Source organism: Acanthaster planci, linkage group LG05 (assembly GCF_054643075.1).
Source record: "Acanthaster planci isolate LZ-2023a linkage group LG05, COTS_SCS, whole genome shotgun sequence".
NCBI lineage: Eukaryota > Metazoa > Echinodermata > Asteroidea > Valvatida > Acanthasteridae > Acanthaster > Acanthaster planci.
The window spans coordinates 20,303,428-20,326,485 of NC_141781.1; the positions used below are offsets into that span (position 1 = coordinate 20,303,428).

Consider the following 23,058-nt stretch of genomic DNA (forward strand, 5'->3'; position numbering starts at 1 on the left):
GACGTCACTGATCAGAAGAGGGCGGGCTTCACTTAGCAAGATGGCAATATCCATGTGATCAGCGAGTTCGATTTGTCAATCAGCTGTGTCAGCGGGCGTGAATGTGTTGATCTGTTGATCAAAACTGTGAATTTTTACAGGGTTATGACGAGGGTGAGTACGAACTAAGGAAGCACGTGGAAAAGCTCCACTTGTCATCATCCCAGTGGGCATTTGAAATGGGCACAACGGAAATCATGAACGATGAATCATAATCATAATGAGCAACGCGTGTCTTTGACTGTCTGAGGCACAGGGCCTACAATCCTGGACAAATCTCGTTGGAACATGCATCCCCCCTCGCCCCTGTCAATGTTGCCTCTCATTGGGTAGGTTAGGCCGAATCTTGGTCCATTAAATGACGGCAACTTTGAATGGGGGAGAGGGGGATCTTTGCAACGCGCTTCCCCCAAGGTGTTCCAACTATTTTGTCCAGGATTGTAGGCTAGGTAGGGTCCTCTGCGTTAATATTTTGGAACATCCCTACAGACTAACGTTAGACGTGATCAATCATTTCCAAGTGATTCACTGTGCCTTTTTAAAGGCCCGTAAAGTGTGTGAAGCCCCATCATGATAGGCCTTGGCCTAAAATTTAAATGTTGTTGTGATACTCAACTGAACTAGATCTCCTACTCCTAGGCCTACCTACGTGTACATGAATGCACCTCGGTATCTAGGACTACAAATCTGGAAAAAAAAAAACATGTAGGGCCGAGGCCCTATTCCATGGTAAAATATCAATGCACATGATGATGATGTAGGCCTAAGCATATGGAACCAGCATGACCTGAGGCTGAGGAAGATTTGTCACTGTATCTAATGTAACACTTCTCATGTTTCTAAGAGTAAGACTCCAGAGACACTCACTGGCAGAGAGGTTCAAAAATTTGGGGACTCATTTTTTTCGGTTTTCTTTTTGAAGAGATCTTGGAGAGGATGTCGTAAGCCTCATGGCTCATACCACATGAGTGATTTTGCACAGTGGTAGAAAGGCATTGTGGGAAGGAAAAGGGGTAACATTTGCTCCTTTTTCCATCCCACAATGCCTCTCTATCATTGTACAAAATCACCCATGGGTGCTGTATTAGCAATAAGGCTTATAAGAAACATTTTCAAAATCCAAAGTTAAAAAGAAACATTTTGATACAAGCAAAGAAAAAGTGATTTCAAGCAGGGACATTTCTTCGAACACAAATATGACTGCAGATTTTGAAAATAAGCTTAAAATTCACATTTCCATAAAAGTTTTGTTCCTGTTTGTGCCTTATTTCGATGAATTAAATGTTGGCTTTGCTTGATATTTCAAAAATTTTGAAATTGGAAATAAACTGGAGGAGCTAGAGCCTGGGGAAAACACAAATTTTAATCACAATTTCCTATAGAGGGCCTGCACGGAGCGCCCTCCCAGAGGACATGTTTGTTATTTAGATTCAGTGACAATGAATGCACAATAGGTTTACTAGAGCCTGTCCTAGAGGAAGAAAGAAATGCCCTCCAACATGACTTCATGCGTAGGCCCTCTATTGAGGAAAATAAGTTCCAAATAAGCAGCGCCCCCACTCATTTATGTATATCCTTATCACTGGGTACATGTACTGTGCTTGTAGGTCTATGTCATGCTGGCACAACAGAATAAAAGGACTGTGAACAGGTCAAATCATCACTGCCTTACATTACATTGCCAAAATTACAATTTTTGCCTTCTTCCTTTCAGAAAAAATGAAGGGTCATTTCGGGAAGGACATTGCTAAAAAAAAAAGTGACATTCTCATTGATTTTGCCAGTTGAAGACATACATTCATGTTTTTGTGCAACTTTCTTCTCTTAAATGCGAGAAAACTGTCTGACATCTTCATTGCTTTAATACTTAATAGTGTACATGTGATGTTCAAAATTTTATCACTGATTTCTTTTATTCGTTTCCTGGCAAATGATGGTACTGTTGCTGTGGTACAGTATGTCATGGCAAGACACTGTTGCTTTGGGGGGGCATTTTCTGTTCAATTGTGAATGCACAAAGGCACCCAAATTCCCTTAAAATTAAAAGTGGCACAATAACGTTGAATGTATCCAAGCTATGACATGTTTGAGGATCAACCAACTTTTTTCAAGTGGATGATAAATTCCTATCTCTTTAACCCTAACCCTCCTGAATCCTTCACCTGTTGGAGGACTGAGGAGTGTTAGGGTTAAGGTAGCCTTGAGCGTTAATGACCACTTTCTGTTGCTGAATCTGATCACAACATTTTATGCCCCTTTTTGTCCCGTTTTCTTGTTCATTCACAGACATACCTTATAGCTTTGGATATTTCTGGATAGCATAGAGGGCCACCATGCGTAACCTGGAGCTGTTGCTCTCCTCCCAGATTGATGGGCTATCAGACTTGGAAGGGTGCCACGGCCTGAGTATCGACTGTGACACAGGGCGGGTTTACCTGGCTACAGGAGGGTCAAAGGTCGTATGCCTGGATCCCCAGTCTCAAGAGGTACACACCGGCAAAAAGTTTAGCTTAACCACTGTTTGGCCACTTTCTTCGTATGTGTGCAGTGCACAGGGCCAGGTAAAGTGTTCCGTAAGCCCTTGGCACCAGTGCATCATAGGCCCTGGGCACCAGTGTTCTCTAGACCCTAGGCACAAGTTCTATGTATGCCCTGGACACCATTGCTCTAATTTCTAGAGGTCTGGCTTACTAATATGCTGTAGGCACCTATGTTCCATAGGCCCTAGGCACCTGTGTTCAGAAGGCCCAAGGCACCAGTGTTCAGAAGGCCCAAGGCACCAGTGTTCATGAGGTCCTACATGTAGGCATCAGTATTCCATAGACCCTAGGCACCAGTATTCAGAAGGCCCAAGGCGCCAGTGGCCCATAGTCCCTTCTTTGCCCCAAGGCACCGGGACCAGTACTAGTTATAAAGTGCTGGAGTCACGCATTTCACATGGACTGTTGTAAAATTCCATCTTCATTTCTTGTTTCCTTCTTTTTTGGGGGGGGAGTGATTTCCCAGTTGTTGCAATCTCTCACAGAGACTTCGATATTTATATGTCACTGGTTTTTGTTCGCACTAAACTGTTTTTCTTTTACCTTTTTTGTGCAGATTCTTTGGACCCTGTCCTTGGTTGAACAAGGCTATGCCCCACTCGGCGAGGACAGTGTTATTACCGCCATACAACATTTGCCCGACCAACAGTCAGTCTGCGTGGCCACAGGCAAAGGAGACGTTCTTCTCTACAACACAATCTCCCGTGAGGTATTCAGACAATGACGGATTATGTGCCGCGCATGTAGAAACCCTTTCACCCTGACGCCCTTCGCGTTTTTGCTTGGCACCGTCCTCAATCCTTCAAAATCCTCCGATTATCCATGCAAAAAAATTACATGCAGCGCCCACTGCCTCAATTCTTCAAAATCCTGCGGCGATTCCTGTCATAACGTTGATGCACCGTGCGAATGGTATCCTGCTGCAGTATGGAGGATTTCACATATCATGAACGCATTAATCTATGCATGGCTGATCATAAACAGAACAAGATCTACCCCACAGGCTTGACACAGTGCATCCTTCGCAATTAGCTGCACTTTTGTTGTCATTCTCCCTCAATCCTCCAAAACCACCAGGAAGATTTTGAAGGATGGAAAAGGGTTAGGGTCAAGCAAAAATGCTCTCTTTGAGAAGTGTCCACCAAAACAGGCTATTAGCTGTCCGCTGCATGCGGGAACAAACTAGGGAAGGACAAAATCTAGTTATAGCCAGCTTTGCTCAGTGTTTTTGCTGTGAATGAACCCATTCAGCCTCTCCCTCCAAAAAATTGCGGGGCCCCCAGATGCCCAACTTTAAAACTCACCCCAGTTATGTGCCACTTGGTCCACCAATCAGGCGGGAGGAATTTAGGCATTGATTGAAACTGTACTTCAGGTATTTTTGTTTTTTTCTCTGGCAGCTGGAATGTGTTGGAAGCGTGGACAGCGGTTTGACCAGCATGACGTGGAGTCCGGACCAAGAGTTACTCGTTCTCTCCACAGGTGGGCAATAGACATTGTTCACTTTGGTACTTTTCCATTGAGTTTTGAGTTCTAGCTTATGAGCCTCATTCGCCTCGTGTAGGGCTCGGGAGGTGCAGTTGCCTGGCCAATTTGCTAAAGCGCTGTAAGGCATCCGCAAGCCAAGGGTTCCGTGGGGGGGGTCGGTAGATAGGGCTGCCACCTACAGTAAGATATGCTGAAGCGACTGTTCAGACAGACCCGCACTCACAGGTGAGTGCAGGTCTGGGTCTCAATGTGAGAACAACGCACATTGTTACTGAGGAGTCATCTCATAATTCATCCAGGACAAGTTGCAGACAAGTTGCGGACATTGTTGAGGGTTAAGTTGCGGGATTCTTATCCATCTTGTCTGCAATCTCCTCGCAATGGAGCAATTAGTTTGTTTACATAACATCCCCCTTCTGGGGTTTTGAGCAAGGCTTGGCACTCAAAGTCACACTGTGTGTCCCCTACACTAGAAGTAAACATTGTAACAGCACAACTTATATGGAGCCACCTGTTGGTGTGCTGAGGCCAAATATAAACAGCCATGTACTCGTCTGGGACAAATGCAGGGCTTCTTGTGGGTGAAGTCAATGTTATCACCCACAACTTGTCCCGGACGAGTTTGAGATGGTCCATAAGCTGCTGTGCCATCAGCCCGCACCACTTCTGATTTGATTGAAGTTTCAGCAAGGTAGCTCTCGGCAGGTCACTGCCAACAACTTTCTTTGAAGGCTGTGTTAAGTTCGGCTTTGCGCTGTTTATACATATCCGTCGACGAGAACATATCATCTGCGTCCATACAAGATGTTGACACAGTCCATGAAAGCCGCATTACAGTATTTGGTGTTTAAGTGTTTGGCAGGCCCTTAACACCTGCACTCTGTAGGCTAGGCTCTACTTCGCCATGCCTGATGAGTTGCATTTCTGTCAGACATTGTTTCTGTATATGTGCATTGTTTACCAGTATTGGAGTTTGTGTTTCGTGGTTCACCTTCAGCATGTTTGTAGGCCATCAGACATTTTGTTGGCCCTTAAATTTTTATAGGTCCCTGTCACGGGGCCTCTATTACATTGTCTCACTGAATGATTACTTAACATTGGGTAATTCCAGAAATTAGGGGCCCAAAAGTGTGAGGTTTTTTGTGTCCCTGTTACAACCGGCCTTTGTTATTTGACATGGAAATATCACCAGAATTGATTTCAAACTATTACAATTTTTTGACAGGTAATTTGCATTATTAAATTCATCACTCTTGGAAATTAGAAAAATGTGTTCGGAAGTTACAACTCATATGTCAGATGTGACAGGGACACAGGAAAAAATATGGATCCCTAATTTCTGGAATTACCCATGTTTTACGGTGGTGCATAACATCAGTGTAGTGCTATGTTCCCATTCGAATGAAATTTTTTGCAAAAGCAGGGCTTGTATGACATTTTGTCTGTGAGGCAGCTTGGGTAAACAGGCCAGTTTAAGCAATCAGAAATGGAGGGCATGCTAAATATTAGACTGTTAACATTTCAAATCATAGAAATGTAGTCAAAATAGCTGAACCAAGATACTAAGGTTACACATTGAAAATAAACATAAGTTGCCATGATTGATTGTTTAAGTTTAGCTTTTCTTCAGGTTAATGCCTTTTGTGTGGGTGATCCTAAACTTTTGCAAATGACTGTATTTTTGCTGGTGTTTCACCTTGTTTGACCTTGCTGTGTTCATCTCAGGAGCAGCCACTCTGCTCTTGATGACCAAGGATTTCAACCCAGTCACCGAGACCACAATGCACCCTCATGAATTTGGACAGCGTAAGTGCACTGTCATTCTAAAGATATTGGTTCCTGTGTGCGATCTGCTTTCACACTAAATCGCCGTACAGAGGAAGGCACATAGATAATCTACAGTGTTCGGTAACAGTTTTGGAGGGGAACGGGGCAATACGTTTGGTTGATTTCTGTGCACAGTAGCAGTTGATGAGCACTCTTGCTGCATGCTTTGTGGATTCCCATTTCTTGTGCACATACAGTAATGGTCTTGAGTTGTCTGTGGAAACCAAATCTGGCTATCAGTGTACATAGGCAAAGCTGATGGTTAAAGCGTCGGGCATGCCTCGACTCGCCTGCGGCTGATATCGAAACCTGTCAGTCCCTTTTATATTGTCCACACACGCAGAGTCCAAGTAGTCTCTGGTAGTGGACGGTGCATTGACCTTGAACATTGTTGCCGCGTAATGTTCGCTTTTAACCACCTGCTGCGGAGGAGCCCGGCTTCGGAGACGTTGGCTTTATATGCACAGACGGAGCTGCCTGGAAGTGGACAATGGAAACTGGGCCCTGTAACAAAAGACTGTAATCGGAACAAAAGACAGAGCTGCTGGGAATTTCCAACATTTTTTCAGTTGTCAGATTAGACCGCTGTTTGCAGCATTCAGTTCGAGCGGATTACCACCTGGGACAAAAGCACTCCAGCGCTTCAGTGATGAGTGATACAGTACCGCTGCACGCTAATCTGGCCCCTATTGAAAAGATGTCAGCAGCACACTGTGCCACTTTCAGGAACAAAAGAAAATTACATAACACCGTATAATCTGGCTCTTTTTACTAGGTGGCCTGGCTGAAGTACTCGGGTGTCAATAGATGTTGTTTCTCAGTCTAGAGTAGCCACCAGATATTCATTTGCGTGGGTGTAAACGTCCAGGAAATGAAGTTATGAACTTTTAAAGAATTTTGAAAACAGAAAAAAATGAACAATCACCCAGCCCAGCAGACTTAACATGGATAAATGGGCCCGGCAAGAAGTGGTTACTGGCATACCCCGTGGTGTTCAAAGACACCAAGATTGCGGCAAGAAACACCCTATATATACTGCTCAATACGGGCGATTCACAATAGTGGGCCACCAAGAGTCTGCAACGCGTTGGCCAATCACAATGCACGAAATTCGGCGACCCTTCGGAACGGGCATTGGGTCGACAGATTTGGCACCAGGTGATTGGCCAACGCGTTGCAAACTCTTGGTGGCACACTTTTGTAAATCGCCCGTATTGACTCTTGTGGATCAGCAGTTGTGATGTTTGGCTGTATAAACTAAAGTTAGTTGCCTTTTCCGAAAATTCACATTTTCAGTCGAAAATTACGCCACAGATAAGTAGTTGAGGGGGGACTATTATTTTGATTGTCTTTGCCTTTCCACCATCAGATGAACCGATCACTGTGGGTTGGGGGAAGAAAGAAACACAGTTCCACGGGACAGCAGGCAAGCAGGCAGCTGTTAGGACCGTCCAGGAAGTAAAACCTGCCCTGGCTTGGGATGACATGAAAGTGCGCATCAGTTGGCGTGGCGACGGACAGTTCTTTGCCGTCAGTGCTGTCAGTCCGGACACAGGTACATCCGTAGGAAATGCAGAAATGGAAATTTTCAGTCAAATGTGTTTAAAGGGTCTGTGCAATAATACAGTGCTTTTACCAGAACCCTTGAAAAGGCATCTTTGTGTTTCAGTTCAACTTATTTTCAATTTTTAAAGGTGCATTTGTGTCTTTTTTCATTTTTACACTGACCCAAATGTTTATATCCATTACCAACACTGATATCATTCCACGACCTATAAACCTCTGATGATGACAAACCTAAAATGAGAAAAGCATCTACCACATAACACATTTTAGTTTGTTTGCACAGAGTTTGGATTCTTGATGTGTCGGTTTAGATTCCGCTCAAGTTTTTAGAAGAAACACAGACATGCCAATAGCTGCACTAAAGCCATGCTAAATTTCCAGATTTGTACAGGTTTGAGCGCAAGTGTGGAGCATGCTCAGTAGGCTTCATTTCACACAGCAAGTTAGCACTGTGGTCATTTCATGTAGGTAAAGCTGTGATTACAGCCCTGTCAAATTCTTTAACGATGTAGGAGTTCGCAAGCTCAGGGTATGGAGTCGAGACTGCATCTTGCAGTACACCAGCGAAGACCTGAACGGCCTGGAGCAGCCACTATCTTGGAAGTGAGTGTGAAACATTTGATTTGATCGATCGAGTGATGTTGGTGATATCAGATATTCTGACACAGGTCCATCAATGAACCAAGTGTTGCGTGGTTCATTTGGCTAAATTTTGATTGTCTGTATTTACAAATCTGTGACATAACTTCAGGTGGGGGATACCCCCAGCAGAGGTCTGCACTACTAGGTAAAGCCTTTTGCAACCTGTGAACTGTACATGTGCTCAGCATATGTATCAGCTACAGTTAACTTGGGTCTCATGTCCGCCGGAAAAATTTGTGCACCCAGGCGTCTCCACCCACGCACCGAAATTTCAGTGCAGTGACGCCACTGTTGCATATGGAAATATAATGAGGATTTATTCACTGCAACAGATTTTCAACTGATTTCTCAGTTTAGGGTTTATAATAGAGTGATCCCCTTTAATTTGACTTATGCTTTTCATCTGTCGAAATTATCGCTTCCATGTTGTGACTTAACAACTAGTGTTACCAGGATCACGATGGATAGACAGTGAAGTTATTATAAGAAAATCAGCATGTCGTCTTAAAGATCCTTCCGTTCTTCTAAGCCTGATTCTATTTCCTCCATGCCGTGCAGACCATCTGGAAGCCTGATAGCATCAAGTCAAAGACTCGAGAGTCGTCACGACATCATCTTCTTTGAGAAGAATGGCCTCAGGCATGGCGAATTTACTCTGCCGTTTGACCCCTCGGCCGTTAAGGTGCGCTGAGATGTCTTTTTGCATTTTAGAGATGTTGACTTTGTTTTGGGTATTTTGCCCTTCAGTGACACACATTTATAAACTCTGCATACTTGGCGTTGTCCGAAGGCTTGTAAAAAAGGCATAAGCTCGCTCGGATTGGACTTTAACCCACAATCTCCTCCTTGCTAGTGCAGATGTCTTAATATCACTCGATCAGAGCTGTGTATTGAGAGAGTTGCGACATGAGTGTCCCAATTGCTGGAACCAAAATGGTGGATTCTGCGTCAGCGCACATGGACATTTAGCACACAACAGGTCCTTGCTGTACTGCACACATCATGCAGATCCATTTTGGTGCCAAAGTCGGAAGCTGGTACTACTCTCTGTGTATACAGCTCTGTGCTCGATCACCGAACTTGCCTGGGTCTGCTGGCTGGTTTGATTCAGATGAACTTCAGTTCCTGGTACCCCAGAAGGAAATCCGTATGCAGTAATAACAGATTTTTCAAGTCAAAAACGTTTTCTACTGTTGCCGTCCAGAATGCCCCTCCCCCCTTCCGTGCCTAAACTCTTGAATTGTTTGTGTTTTTTCTCTACAGGTCTGTGAGATTCTGTGGAACACGGAGTCCACCGTCATGGCTGTGTGGCTCGAGGACCTTGTGACCGGTGACAGGGAATCGGGCCAAGCTCCACGCTCATACGGTATGGTGTAAATATTTTGAGAGTGCAACAGTGTTCAACAGATATAAAGCCCATGGAATTGAATAGGCAAAACAAGTGGCAAATTACACTGTGTACGAGCGTAGTACCAAGGCTAGTGTATACTCTGTACTCTAGCTATTATGTAATGCAATCCAATGTTGCAAGTTCTGTTGCATTTTTGTTGCATTCAGCAGGGAGAATGTTTTAAGTGAAACTAAGGTTAGACCGTCAATTGAGTATTTCCCACCAGTGGAAATGTGTAGTATAACCCCAGCCGAATGACCCTAGAATTTAACCATAGATGTTATCTACGTGGACACCATTTTGATCATATTCCCCAAATCTGTTAGGTAAATTGTGAACTGTTGATTAGGATGGCACCAGACTATTCTGTGATTGATGTGCATTCCAAGCCTCACTTTCAATATTTTGCATAAATCTCACAACACTAAGGCATGCTAAATTACACATTTGCAATGATTCAGTAGAGTGGACAGGTACTGATTTGTCATGAATTGTATGTTGTTTCTTGCATTTCTACTCTCAGCTTTCAAAAAAATGAAGATTTACGGTAGCTTCGCTTTCAATTTCAATATGGCCAACCGATGAATGAAGTGTATCGCATACGGGCTCATTAACCATTACATAAAATCTTGCCAGTGGGTCAATAGCAAGTCTATTGTGTGCTTGCCTTTTTCCTCTTGTTCAACAGTCCAGTTATGGACAGTAGGGAATTATCACTGGTACCTCAAGCAGAGTCTTGACTTTGCGGTGAGAGAAGGTAACCGGATGGCGGCCGTGCAGTGGGACCCGGAGCACGCGCACCGTCTGCACGTCGTGATGCAGTCAGGAAGGTACCTGCAGTATACGTGGCGCTGGGCAACCAACCACAGCCGGGGTACTGACTGCAGCGATGACGCATGCGTTGCCGTGATCGACGGAGGTTAGTGTCGAGAATGCATCACTGGAGGGTCGTGTCATGCTGGAACTGTACAGTTTTATTGCATTTACTAGGGAAAGAGCTCATTAAACGTTACGCGCAAGCTCATGGAGAACTCGAAATTTGTTGTGGCTCTAGTGTGGGTATTTGAATATCTGCGTCTGTGTTCTGAATAATGTGTCATCAAAGCAGTTTGCCAAAAACTGAAATGCGCAGTCAGTACTAATGCTTTGTTTTGCTCTATGTAAGCAACAGAAATGCATTGCTGTGACTTTTCAAAGCGTCATACAAGATGTGCTATAGACGTATGTTGTGCTCGTGCACTGCACTTTTAGCATGCTTTCACAGTACTTTCTATCACATTCTATATTATGCAGATACAAACACGCGCACGAATTCAAAATATCCTCGCTAAGGATGGCGTCAAAGAACGATGGATGTAACACATTGAAACGAGAGAAGTTCCAAATTTGTTTACAGATTTTCCCAAACGTTTAAACGGAAGCGCCCCTTTTAAAGGTTTGGCATTTTGATTGACGCAGTCAAGCATTCATTTCTATTGTAAGCGATGCCTGTCAAATGTAAGCTGATTTTCGGAACACTTTTCTGCTCGGTCGTATCAAAGGAATACCATGAATTCATCACCGAAACTTTGTGGCAACTATTTGCATTGGATGCAATCTGTTGTGCTTAGAGTTGTCAATGACACCGTGGTAAGGGTGAGACGTTTAAACGTTTAATTGGTATGGGAAAGTTTTCGAAACATTTTGTAACCCACACTTAGCGTCAAACTTTCTTTGCTCTGGAGAACAAGAACTTAAGCACCCTAGTAATTTGATATCTGTCTATGTCAAGAAATTTCAGGAATTTTCTGAAAAACCCGTATCTACTAGTATATCTTGGAAAGACTTTCACAGGCCTCCCATTGCTTTGTGGTTTGTGATGCACAGAGGTAGAAACTTTATATATGAACCTTTAGAATAAGATGATCTGATGATTTTTTTTACTGACAGATAAAATCTTGATGACACCATTCAGAGCAATGGTGGTTCCCCCGCCAATGTCCGCCTACTCCATACACCTACCGAAGCCTGTCAATCAAGTGTGCTTTGCTCCGCTTCCTAACAGCAACCGCATGGCTGCCCTGTTGAATGATGGAAGAGTTGCCATTTATATCAAACCAGGTAAGGCTGACTTTATCAGTCTAGTACCCTATGTTGTATTGAAAGGAAAGAGCGTTAGTATGTTCAGCTTGAACAACAGTGTTGGAATTGGATGACACTGTGGCACGACTCACATGCATTTTGGTTTGTATATTATTTTGGCGTTTTCGTGCAGAAGAGAACCAACCATCTAGCATTGATGCGAGTGTTCAGTTAGTCGCGGCGGGGGGTAACGGCTTCCGAGCAATGACGACCCCACTGACTCTGAGAGCGGTTCTTTGGTAAGCGACTTGCCGGATTTGGCCTCTCTGACTGGCCTTGTAGCATACTTTCTGACCTAAACTGACCCAAACAACATGAGTTGGTACGGCAGTTGCCTGACTTACTGGCTTTTGCAAGGATCTGATCAATAAGAGCTTTTGTCACTTTTCACCTGCATGATGTCCACCGAACTGAGCAGTACATCGAAAGTGAGAGCTCAGTTTGCTCTTGCCAGTGCTTACTGAAATAGAATTACTGAAACTGAAGGTCCATTTTGTCGAATCAGCTAACATCTGCGGTAGGATTGACATTGATTTGAATATGTGACGACAGCCTGGAATTTTGACTGGCATCTCTTTGATCGAGGACCAAGTAGAAATGAACACTAGAACAATATTTTGATCTAATCATGAGTCTCTTCAGAGCCAGTTATGTTGCGTAAAATCATGATTCCACCTTAGACGGAGCACGAGAATGTACAAACGATAAACATGCAATATAAGTACTCAAGCTTGATATTTACTGGAGTCATGAATTGAGTGCACACAATTTTTTGTCAAGAAGATGCCATTTTGTTTGCGTGTATATATTTTGGTCACTTGTCTTGTGCTTTCTAGCATTGATGACGAGTCTGGTAGCCCCTTAGTGCCGACCTATCCCTCACAGTATCATCATCTACAGTGGGTCAGCAACCAGACGTTTCTTGTCGTCTCGTCAGACCCCGGTGGCGTTGGAAGCACACTGCATCGGATAAGTCTCTCCGAGGACGATTCTGAGACCACAAAGCTGTGTGTCGAGTACGCATAAGAACAAATTGAGCTTTTGGTGGAATGGTAGCACAAGTCAGTATCAGCACGCTGTGGCCAGCGGCATGTGTTTGCGACCGTGACAAGAAGCATGTTTCTGCTGTGGACATTGGTTGTGCATTGTCACCACATCGCTGTGTGAGATCACTGTTCCGACTGAACCATGATCGAAGATTTGAGTTCGGTTCATCGGCCGTTCAAAATGGTAGAACACAACCACTGTTTAGGCCATCTCATGAAGTAATGAATTATTTTTACGCTCATCTGTTGTTACATGGAGCAAATCCAACTTTGGTGAAAAACAGGGAGTAGCAGTGGTAATTAAGACACGTGTTGAATATTGAGTGAAAACGATGCTTGCCAATGCTGACGTCTGCTGCCTAGTACTCTGAGTTGGATGACAAAACCATTACTAGCTGCATGCTTTTTGGTGGAACCTGAAGCATGTTGCTAGCAATCGCTCTGACGTCACAAACATGTTCCTAGTCGTGGGTCGTGAAAACATGCCCATGCTGACCCTAACAGTCAAATACCTGTATTTTGGTTGTACATGTTGAGGTCAATTTTGCCCATTCCAAGTTGAATCGATTGGTCTTGTGTTCATGCTGCCATTTTTGAGATGACCTCAAAATTGTGGCCACCAAATCTCAACCCTGCTTCACAGAGAGTTGATTGGCAACCATATCAGAGCTTGACAGGTGTAGCATTACACAGGCATGGTCAAAATTGCCAGTATAAACCTTGTGTTGTCAGGCCCACAACGCATTACCAATATTGCACTCTGTGTTTTGTGAAGGTCATATCAATGTGGCAGTTAACGTCTGTATGCTTTCCCCTTTAACCCAGATCTCAGAGCACCATCTTTGGCCAGGTTTACAGAGTCTGCGTCAACCCTCTGACCCAGACGGTGGCCGTACAGCTAGTGGATGGCAGTGTGATCACTCCAGACAATGAGCCCATGGTCAGACTACCCCAGCCGTGCGCTCACATGGCGCTGTGCTGCATGGGCGGACAGGTGTGAATTTTCACTAGTCCTTATCTTGTTGACGGCCAATGTGTACAGGATGCCCTCTTTATTGTCAGAGTGACTGCCCATACAAAAAATTAATGGAATGGATTGTTGTGGAGAGTAGAGGTATAAATGGAAGGCAACAGTAATCTGCTGAAGTGTATGTAAACGTTTGCTCAGCACTGTATATCAGTCGTGCCCCAACCGTCTCGTGTGACCACATAAGAAAAGTGAGAAACTAACGTGCAGATTGAGCGATGACTACAATTATTAACTGTCGTTTGATGAACGCCGCTCAAACAGTAGATGGTTTGGACCGTCTAAGTTGACCATTTGGAACCTGGCCCTGGAGCATAGTCAAACTGCCGGTTATTGATCGCAGATTTTTATTTATCAGTATGGAGAGAACCATTCATGTTAAAATATTTGTGTGAGATGTCATTGACCATGTACACCACGACAGTTGTTGCCAACAGCATATTGTGAGCAAGAACAACTCGGGACATTAGAGTTTTAATCAGATTGGGCGTGTTAAAAAGCAATGGACTTGTGAGCCAACCATCGTGTGCACCCAGATTTGCCCTGGAAGGCTCTAATTTGAAATCTTTTTCTCCCTGTAGGAAGTTGTGCTAGGGTTGACGGAGAGGTATCGCTTCTACGTCAACCAGACAGAGTTTGCCTCCAACTGCACCTCGTTTGCCGTGCAGGACGAGTACCTCCTGCTGACGACACACAGCCACACTCTCCGCTGCATCAGCCTCAAGTCCGACGCCAAAGGTAGGAAAATTCTTTGCAGATGAATCCGATGACCACGGTATCGCTGTTGCTTGTCATTTGCCATGGCCTCAAGTCAGTGGCGGTAAGCTCTATGATAACTATTGCATGGATCCACTGTTCCATAACAGTTTTTCAGAACAAACCTCGATGCAGTGCTTTTTTTACCATCAATTGGTGCCACCAGAGATGGCCATTGAAATGTTGCTGGATTTGTCAATGCAGCGCAAAAGACTCCCAACTTTATGATATCAGAAAGAACTTCAAGGGGAGTCAGGTGAGGGTAGTGGAGATTGCCGTTACATTTTCTTTGGCCATTTTGTCTGGCCAAATCTGCTTTTGGTTGGAAAAACACCAAAAGTGGCTGGAAAATGTCTGATGTTGTGAGCAACGGTGTACCTTTTTCGCTCCGTATTTTGACTGGGTTTCTAGTACCCCTGGATGTCGACTACGGTATTATGAGTCCAGGTCCTTCGTCTGTCAACCCTCTCCCCTAACTATCCTTCCAGACCTGGTCACCGCAGTTACCACGTCCATAGACGAAAGCGTCCGGCGCATTGAGAGAGGCTCGCGCATCGTCACGGTCATCCCCGGTGACACCAAGGTTATCCTGCAGATGCCGCGGGGCAATCTCGAGACAATCCACCCGAGGGCTCTGGTGCTGTCCGCCATCAAGAAACTCTTAGACAGCCTGAAGTACCAGGAGGCCTTCTTGGTCATGAAGAGGCACCGCATCAACTGGAACTTATTTTACGACCACAACCCAAAGGTAGTGCATTATTTTAATTTGTCAACAAGACTTAGCTTCCTAGACTAAAAGCACTCCTACTTACTGCCTGATTGGGCCATGCTGAATGAAAATGTGAAGGAAACATTGAATAGACGAGTGAAATCATGTAATTCCGATATTAACTTGAATGTCTTGATGCACAGGCAAGCTGACAATTGTTACATGAGTTCACAAGTTGTGCCGGGAGGTTTTACAGGCCATATTCGAGGCAACAAAAAACCGTTATAAGTGACCAGAAACAAGCATCTAAGGTGTCCTTGAATAAGTTGTCAGTGCTACTTCATGGTAAAACTGTACCGATGAGCCAGCCCGGTATTTTGCCCCCCCCCCAAAAGTCATTCAGGAACGAACCACAGCTATGAGTAGGGCTGCACTGATAGGGAAGACCTCGCTCACACGTCCGAAAGACTTCCGACGCACTACATTTTGGGCATGTGCTGAAGGAACCCCCGAACTGGCTCACATTTGCCTTGGTGGGTTTCCTTTTTCATCGTAAGACCTTGTACTCAAACACTTCAAGATATTCTTGTTGAGATGTTTTATCCACAGAGGTGATCGTGTCAGAGATGTGTCTGCTTGTTTTTCATTTTGCACACACAGGCTTTCCTCAGTAACATTGACCTGTTTGTCAGGCAGCTTGACTCTGTCACCAGCCTGAACCTTTTCCTGGCTGATCTCAAGGAGGAAGACACCACGCAGACGTTGTATTCGGCCGCATACCAGCGGAGATCCGAGGCGGCCGGAACGGCCAGGGGGAACAAAGTGGACACAGTGTGCGATGCAGTGCGGGAAAGTTTGGATAAAATCAACCCGCAAAAGTATGGCTTTTGTTATGTTGCTTTTGTCATGTTGCTTTGAACATGTTGCTGTTGGCATGTTGCTTTTGACATGTTGACATGTTGCTTTTGTCATGTTGCTTTTGACATTTGTTTGCCTTAAAGTTCAAGCTGATTTAAAAAGTTGATATTTCATGCATATCTATGATCCGAATTCCCACTAGTCTGTCCATCATCATGTGTCACTCACCGTACATAAAATAATGATCAGTGAAGACTCAACTTTGTTTGAAAATAAACATTAAAACTCAAAAGATGTAATTTTACTTGGCTGTCAATTTTCAAAAAGATCAGTGTAGGGACAGCCGAGATCTTTGGGAGTGGGTTCCCTTCCTTGTACTAGTTGAAGTGTCACAATCTTTCTCCCCATCGTAGATTCTTCCTGTCGGTGCTGACAGCCCACGTCAAGAAGACCAGACCGGAACTGGAGGTCGCCTTGCAGAGGATCCAGGAGCTATCAAAAGGCACACCAACAGCAAGGGACGGCCAGATCCCGGGCTCAGGTAGCGATGATAGCCCCTCCACTGACGAGGCCCTGCGGTACCTGATCCTGCTGGTGGATGTTAACGAACTCTTCGACATGGCCTTGGGAACCTATGACTTCAAGCTGGTCCTGATGGTGGCGGAAAAGTCACAAAAGGTTTGTCACCACAAATCTGTAACCAAAACAACACTCTTATACAAAAAAGAAAGCAATTTAAAGGTTTTTTTTGGGGGGGGCAAACTTATTTCATCAGGATCCCAAGGAGTACCTCCCGTTCCTGAACCAGCTCCGTAAACTGGAGATCAACTACCAGTGCTACTCAATCGACAAGCACCTGCGACGCTACAGCAAGGCGCTGCGGCACATCAGCGCCTGCCCCGGAGACGAACGCTTCGCCGAGTGCATGAGCCTGGTGACGGAGCATCAGCTGTACAGCGAGGCGATGCAGCTTTTCGAGCGGGGATCGGAGAGATATGAGGTGGGTGGGAGTGCTGTGCTGGCCCCTGTATCTTTCCATATCTGAAAGTCAAAATTTTTAGCCAAAAATGATACCATCCATGGTTATGGGAGGCGACTGGTACCAAAATTGACGGCCAGAATTGCACCACTTTTGCTTTTGCGTCCAGGCCGTCGGGACTGCATATGGCAACTACCTTCAGAGCGAACACCGCCATGCAGATGCAGCCCTAATCTTCACTCTCTGCTGCCAATGGGAGAAGGCCTTAGAGATGCACACAAAGTGTGGCCAATGGCGGCAGGCCTTCTGTATGGCGACTCGGTTGAATTACACACCAGACAAGCTGGGGGAAACAGCTAGAAAATTGGCAGGTAGAGAGCCCTCTTGAATGGCATCGATATAAAAATAATTAATCATACAGTTGGACACTTGCCCTTCCATTGTTGAGTTCTATTCATGATACTGACCCCTTTTCATGCACCAACTATGTGTGACAATTGACTAGTCAAACTGCTTGAAACATCAAAAGAGTAATTTGACCACTTTCCAAGTACTGTTGTGGAGGATTCTTTTCCAACTTAAGTTGTTAGAAAGTAGTTGATACTTGTGTTCCGTCTGATCATGGGAATAGTGGTCAAGCCCTTGCATGTCTTACTCAGGAACGGCCAGTTCCTTGTGGCAACACTGCGAATTCTCTAGAGGGAACTCCCAATGTTCTACAATCTCAATAGAATGTTCCAAATCTGAGACGATTCCTTAGCCAGCTTGGTGAAGTTTGTCATGATGTGACCCATAGTGAGCTGTCAACATGATTCAGATTTCACAAGAGCGACTTTTGATTTTCTAGGCTGTACTCGAAAGAATAAACAGAGTTCTTTGATTTGATGTGTCACTGAGTTTGTTGTCAAGGTGAAAATAGATATAATGCTAGCAGCAGATATTGAGGGCTCTTATTGTTAGGGATTCTTTTTAAAGATCTGCATCTCGAAAATACCAGTGAATTGTGACTTGCTTTCACGTAGTGGATCACCTGTGAGGTTTGTAAAATGTTTTGTGTTGTACAAATCCTCAGCATATCTGTCGGGACACAGAAGGCACTCGGAAGCAGCCAGTGTCCTGGTGGAGTACGCCGACGACATGGAGGAAGCGATCAGCACGCTCATTAGCGGATGCCAGTGGGCAGAGTCTCTAAGACTGGTGAGCGAAACAGCATCACCCAATCCCCTCTGGGTCAAGAGAGGGTGTGTTCTTAGAGAGCGACGATGGTCCTGTTGTTGGAGCACTGGTTCACTCGCGCAACCAGTTTGAGTTTCTAATAAAAAAAGATGAGAAAACCCAAAGAAATGTTTGCCAAAGTATGCATTTGAAATTGTGAGTATTCATTTGGAGGTATGCTTTTTTGTTGCAGATGTACAAGTACAAGAGAGAAGATATCATTGAAACCCATCTTAAGCCAGCACTTTTGGAGAGTAAGTGGCCAGTTCAGTAGATGGAATGATGTATAAGGACTTATGTGTGACTTTTTCTGAGTGATATAAGCCCTTCGTTGTCATTAAATCTTTCGTTAATTTCTCTGGCTAAGGGAGCATAACATTTTGGTAGGATGAGCTTCCTTCATGGAGGAGTTAAGCCTGGACAAACTTAATGGGAATCGTTCCAGCATGGAGGCGATAACAGATATCATCCACTAACTGCTTACAGAAATTTTTACATCATGTTTAAATGTCCTCTAGGCAACCAGTGCAGAGAAATCCTTGCTTATTTACATCATTGGGCATAAACTGGTCAATGTGAATTGGCGATTATTGCATTTGACGGTGGAGGGTTTGCCTTCTTCGCATATCAGGATGTAGCAGCACACAGGCAGCCCTGGAAAATTTCCTGGCAACTTTCGACAGGCACCAGAGACGCCTCGCCGTCATGAGAGAGAACAAGCTGCGACAAGAGCAAGAGGAGGGCGCCGACTACGACAACGTGGACGCAGACCTGTACTCGGACACCAGCAGCGTCGGGGGTAGTGCCCTGGGATCTGTCTCCAGTTTTGGCTCCACCAGTAGCACGTACAGCACGGGCACAGCCAGCAGCAAAACCTCTGGGTATGCAGAAAGAATCTCTAATAATGAGCAAATTCTTCTCGGAATTAAACATTTTGGCAAGATCGATTTTCACAAGTCTTTCCTGAGGACATGTTTCCCTTATCTGTGCTGAAGTTAGATTTTCCTTGATAGTGCTATCTGCTCGTTCTCCAACGATACAAAATCACAGCAGGAAGAATGCACACATTAGAGTTTCGTAAATTCATCCCCAGGTTTGCGAAGAACTTCTGCAGCACCTTTCAAGGCTAATTCACACTTGATGAGAATGTGAAGTGAGTTTGACATCATGAAAATATCACACCGAAATTCGCTGGCATCGAAATATGTTCAACTTATGCGAATTCGCAGTGCAAGTTTGTGATAAGACATCGCGAATTCATGTCGTCATTCACCCTGGCTGGATTTGAACAAATCCTGATGCAGTTTTTGAGTTTTTCTGCTTCTCACATTGTCCAGGCGGTCTAGGAAGAATCGGCGAAAAGCCGAACAGAAGAAGCGAAGTCTGAAGGAGGGAAGTAAGCACGAGGACCTAGCCTTGCTGGAGGCACTGATAGAAATCTTCAAGAATGTGGATCAACTCAAAGGTAACAAAATGTTGCCAGAACGTTAATACAACTAGATTATGAAGCATATTCACTGGCTCAGAGGGTTTATAAATGTGCTCGTCACTACATGATGACAAACAAAATTAGGATGCAGATTACACAAACACCTGTTTAGAATACCAATTTGGATTTTTCTCTGCGACAGTTTCTCCTTGATTTTATCTTTGTCTTTAAAGGTGATGTTGGACAGCTTCTTCCGATGTTGGTAATGTTTGACCTCAAGGAGGAGGCCCAGCAGCTTCAGCAAGCCATGCTAGATGCAATAAAGACCTTAGAGGCAGGCCGCACAGAGATATGGACGAGCAAAATCCCCCAGCCCTTGTCAGGGACAACTACGGTACGGAATTTGATGTACTTGAGTGCATGTACTCGTGATCATAGCGAGCAGCAAAACATCGGCAAATTTTAAGTGCCCATGATATTGTAAGACTAGTTTTGAAATTGTGCGTCCATCTTTTTTGGTGGCACTATTTAGTGAGCCTCCCTGTGCGGCATCCTACACAAGAGAATAGATTTTGTAAAAGGATATCTCAGTCCAAATTACAGGAGGGCTAACGGTTTGGATTCTGTGCAATATTTTTTCCTTGTTTTCTATGTATAGGTAGTTGTGAGTGACATAAGACCGATCTGTGGGCGGAGCTAGCCCGCGTCGCTTTTGCCTCTCTTGCTACCACAAATATTTCATATTATGATATTTGATTGTGTGGGGGGTGTAATTAGATAATGCATTTAAAGTAAGTTTCTACTGTGTCTTTCTCTTCTGTAACGTACCTCGTAGGGTTTTGGCCCACAGTTCACCTCCAACACCATCGCCGCCTCCATGACTGGCCCGGGTTTCGCTGCCCCATCCTCCTTGACCTCCCCTGATGACATGGTCCTCTTCGTCCCCCCAAAGCTGAGCAAAGATGACAAGTGGCGACTGCACATGCTTGAGCCGAGGTGAAACAAAGCGCAGCACAGAAACAACTCCTTGGTGGCCTCTGTAAATCCACCTTTCAGCTAAGTGACACGTCAGCCTCCTTGGAAAAATAATTGGCATGAGAGTCTGTGCATGCATGGAAATAATCATTTACTTTCTAAAATGATGCCATCAGGATAGATAGCAAAATGGAAGCAGACTGTTATTTTGGGTTCCTTTGAGGAGGAAAACCATGGCATATGGAAATAAAAGAAGGTTCGGACGCCATTGTGCCACATGTAACATCTTCAACTCGTTAAGGCTTTCCCATTTGTTAGGCTTTCAAGGCAAGCGCAATGAACATCTTGATCCTTTAAAAATAGAGTAATGTACCTTTCCCCCAACCCCCCCCCGGATTTACCTTGAACCAACATTTTTTCAATGGCATTATCAGCACACTGAAGGGATTAGTTGTCCATGAAATGGACCTGAGAAATGTCCTTTGTTCAGCCAACCGTGAAAATCTGACCACCTCCCTAACTGTTGTCAGCACGGGCACTGATAGGTGCTGAGACCTTTAACCTAATTATCTTTATGCCAGTGTTGTACGGTTAGAAATCCGTGAAAAATCCCCAGCAGGATTAGTCCTATAAGCTCTTGGTCATCATCCTTGAAACAGCGCTCGGAGATTAACATCAGGGCAAAATTAACGACAGTTCAAGGGATAAGATGTTGATAGCCAAAATGCTTCCACTGCCACCATTTTGTTTTTTCAAGTTCAATTTACACTGTTCACGAAACAAATATTTGAATTGGAATACTCGCACTGCGTATAGCAGGACAGAAGTCTGTGAACTACATGTACGCTGCAGAACATGGACTCGGCCTTTTTGCTATTTTGTCAGACTCACTTTCATCACACATTTCTGGCAATGACACCAAGGATTCCTCAGATGCGCCCAGCCATTGTAGCTCGCTCGTCTGAAGAAACCTGTGGAAATTAGATAATGCGAAGCAGTTACAGTTTTAGAGGTGGGAGGAAAACCCCAGAGGAATATACAGGGTAAAACCCACAGAATCAGGTAGGGACTGGAAACCCAATCCTCATGTGGACTGAGTTGGGAATCGAACCCAGGCCACAGAGGTGAAAGCTAAGGAAAGAACCGCTACGTGTACATGAACCTTAATAGCAGTGTACAGGCACGTCGTATACAGTGTAGACCTCTGCACAAAAGAAGTCCTCATAATGCAGGGTACGATGGCATTGTGTGGACTCGCACACGCCCACACAATGTTTTCTCCTCTCTGAAAAACAGTTTCAGAGGCATTTTGGGGTCAAGGTTATTATGGCAAAATGAAGAGGAACAGTCCAGGAAATCATCATCAAAAATCCAGCTCGGAGGAGTTATCCTAGTTTGAGAAAAAGGAGCATTTACCCTAACCACAGGAGAACCAAGAAATGTCCTGATCACTATGTAAAACAAGCGTGTGTGTGTTTTGGGGTGTGGGGTTACCAAGAGTAACTTGTCTCAATTAGAACACACAGACCTCTGTTTAAGAGAAATGTACAAGTAGTCATAATATACACAGTATGCTTTTTGCCAACTTGTAAATAAGAGCAGATGTGAGAAAGAATCTTTGTTACATAAATAGCCCAGTCAAAGCACACCAATTTAAAATCCCACGCGACAAGTGTCCACTAACTTATGTGTCACATGGTTTGACTTTCCACCTGCAATAACAAATCAGCTGTGTGTATTACTAGAAATATTAATATAGAATGAAAGTTCTGATTGTCGGCGTAGCTTCATGCTTGAGCCAGACACTTCAGGTCGTGGCCAGGTCGTGAGTGATGCAGCATAGTACATCAATTCACACCCATGTCTGTCGGATTGCAAAGGTGACCATGTCACCCCATGCCACTCCCCTTGTTAAAAACAAAAACCTGTGCAGTTGTTAAGGCCGACCCTTAGATTAGGTTTTCTGTGGTATTTTTTGGTTTTATCTTAGAACTGTACAAGTTCCCAGTACAACCAGTGTACAAAAATATGAGGCCCTTGCCTCAGAAAATGTAGTAAATTAAAGTAAATCAAATATTTTTCATTGTCTTAGCTTATTAAAAGGCTGCTTATTGTCCACTTGATGTCGGCACTAACTCTTTTTGCTGTCTTTTTCCTGGCTGTTAAGTTTTGAAGACTCAAAAAACATACTAAAACTTCCAAAGTCGGAAAACAAAACCACTCGTCCATCGAAGTACTCAAAACTAAGCTGAAGAATGTGTAGGCTTTTATGGTGTAACAATGTCAATATAAGCACAAACAATACAAATTCCTAATTTTCAATTCCGACTGCCACCTAATCTTTCTTCTCTTGGTGTCTATCATATTGTACTCTCTGCGAACAATAAAAGATATAAACTGGCCCTGGGCAGAACTGCATTTGGCTTTCGTAACACTCCAGAACACAGTTTT

At 44.3% G+C, this 23,058-nt stretch overlaps 1 protein-coding gene across 1 annotated transcript; it reads left to right on the forward strand.

Moving 5' to 3' along the window:
* On the forward strand, window positions 1-22,730 carry elp1 (elongator complex protein 1). The gene is made up of 26 exons (XM_087137249.1): window positions 1-153; window positions 2,326-2,525; window positions 3,136-3,288; window positions 3,980-4,061; window positions 5,793-5,873; window positions 7,264-7,449; window positions 7,973-8,063; window positions 8,661-8,784; window positions 9,366-9,468; window positions 10,181-10,411; window positions 11,422-11,592; window positions 11,747-11,852; window positions 12,450-12,629; window positions 13,485-13,653; window positions 14,268-14,424; window positions 14,931-15,190; window positions 15,812-16,029; window positions 16,423-16,687; window positions 16,785-17,009; window positions 17,158-17,359; window positions 18,061-18,185; window positions 18,397-18,457; window positions 18,835-19,084; window positions 19,541-19,668; window positions 19,866-20,026; window positions 20,468-22,730. Exons 2-26 carry the CDS (start codon window positions 2,373-2,375, stop codon window positions 20,630-20,632), a joined length of 4,047 nt encoding a protein of 1,348 aa, XP_086993375.1. The 5' UTR covers window positions 1-153; window positions 2,326-2,372; the 3' UTR covers window positions 20,633-22,730.
* The last annotated feature ends 328 nt before the right edge of the window (window positions 22,731-23,058 follow it).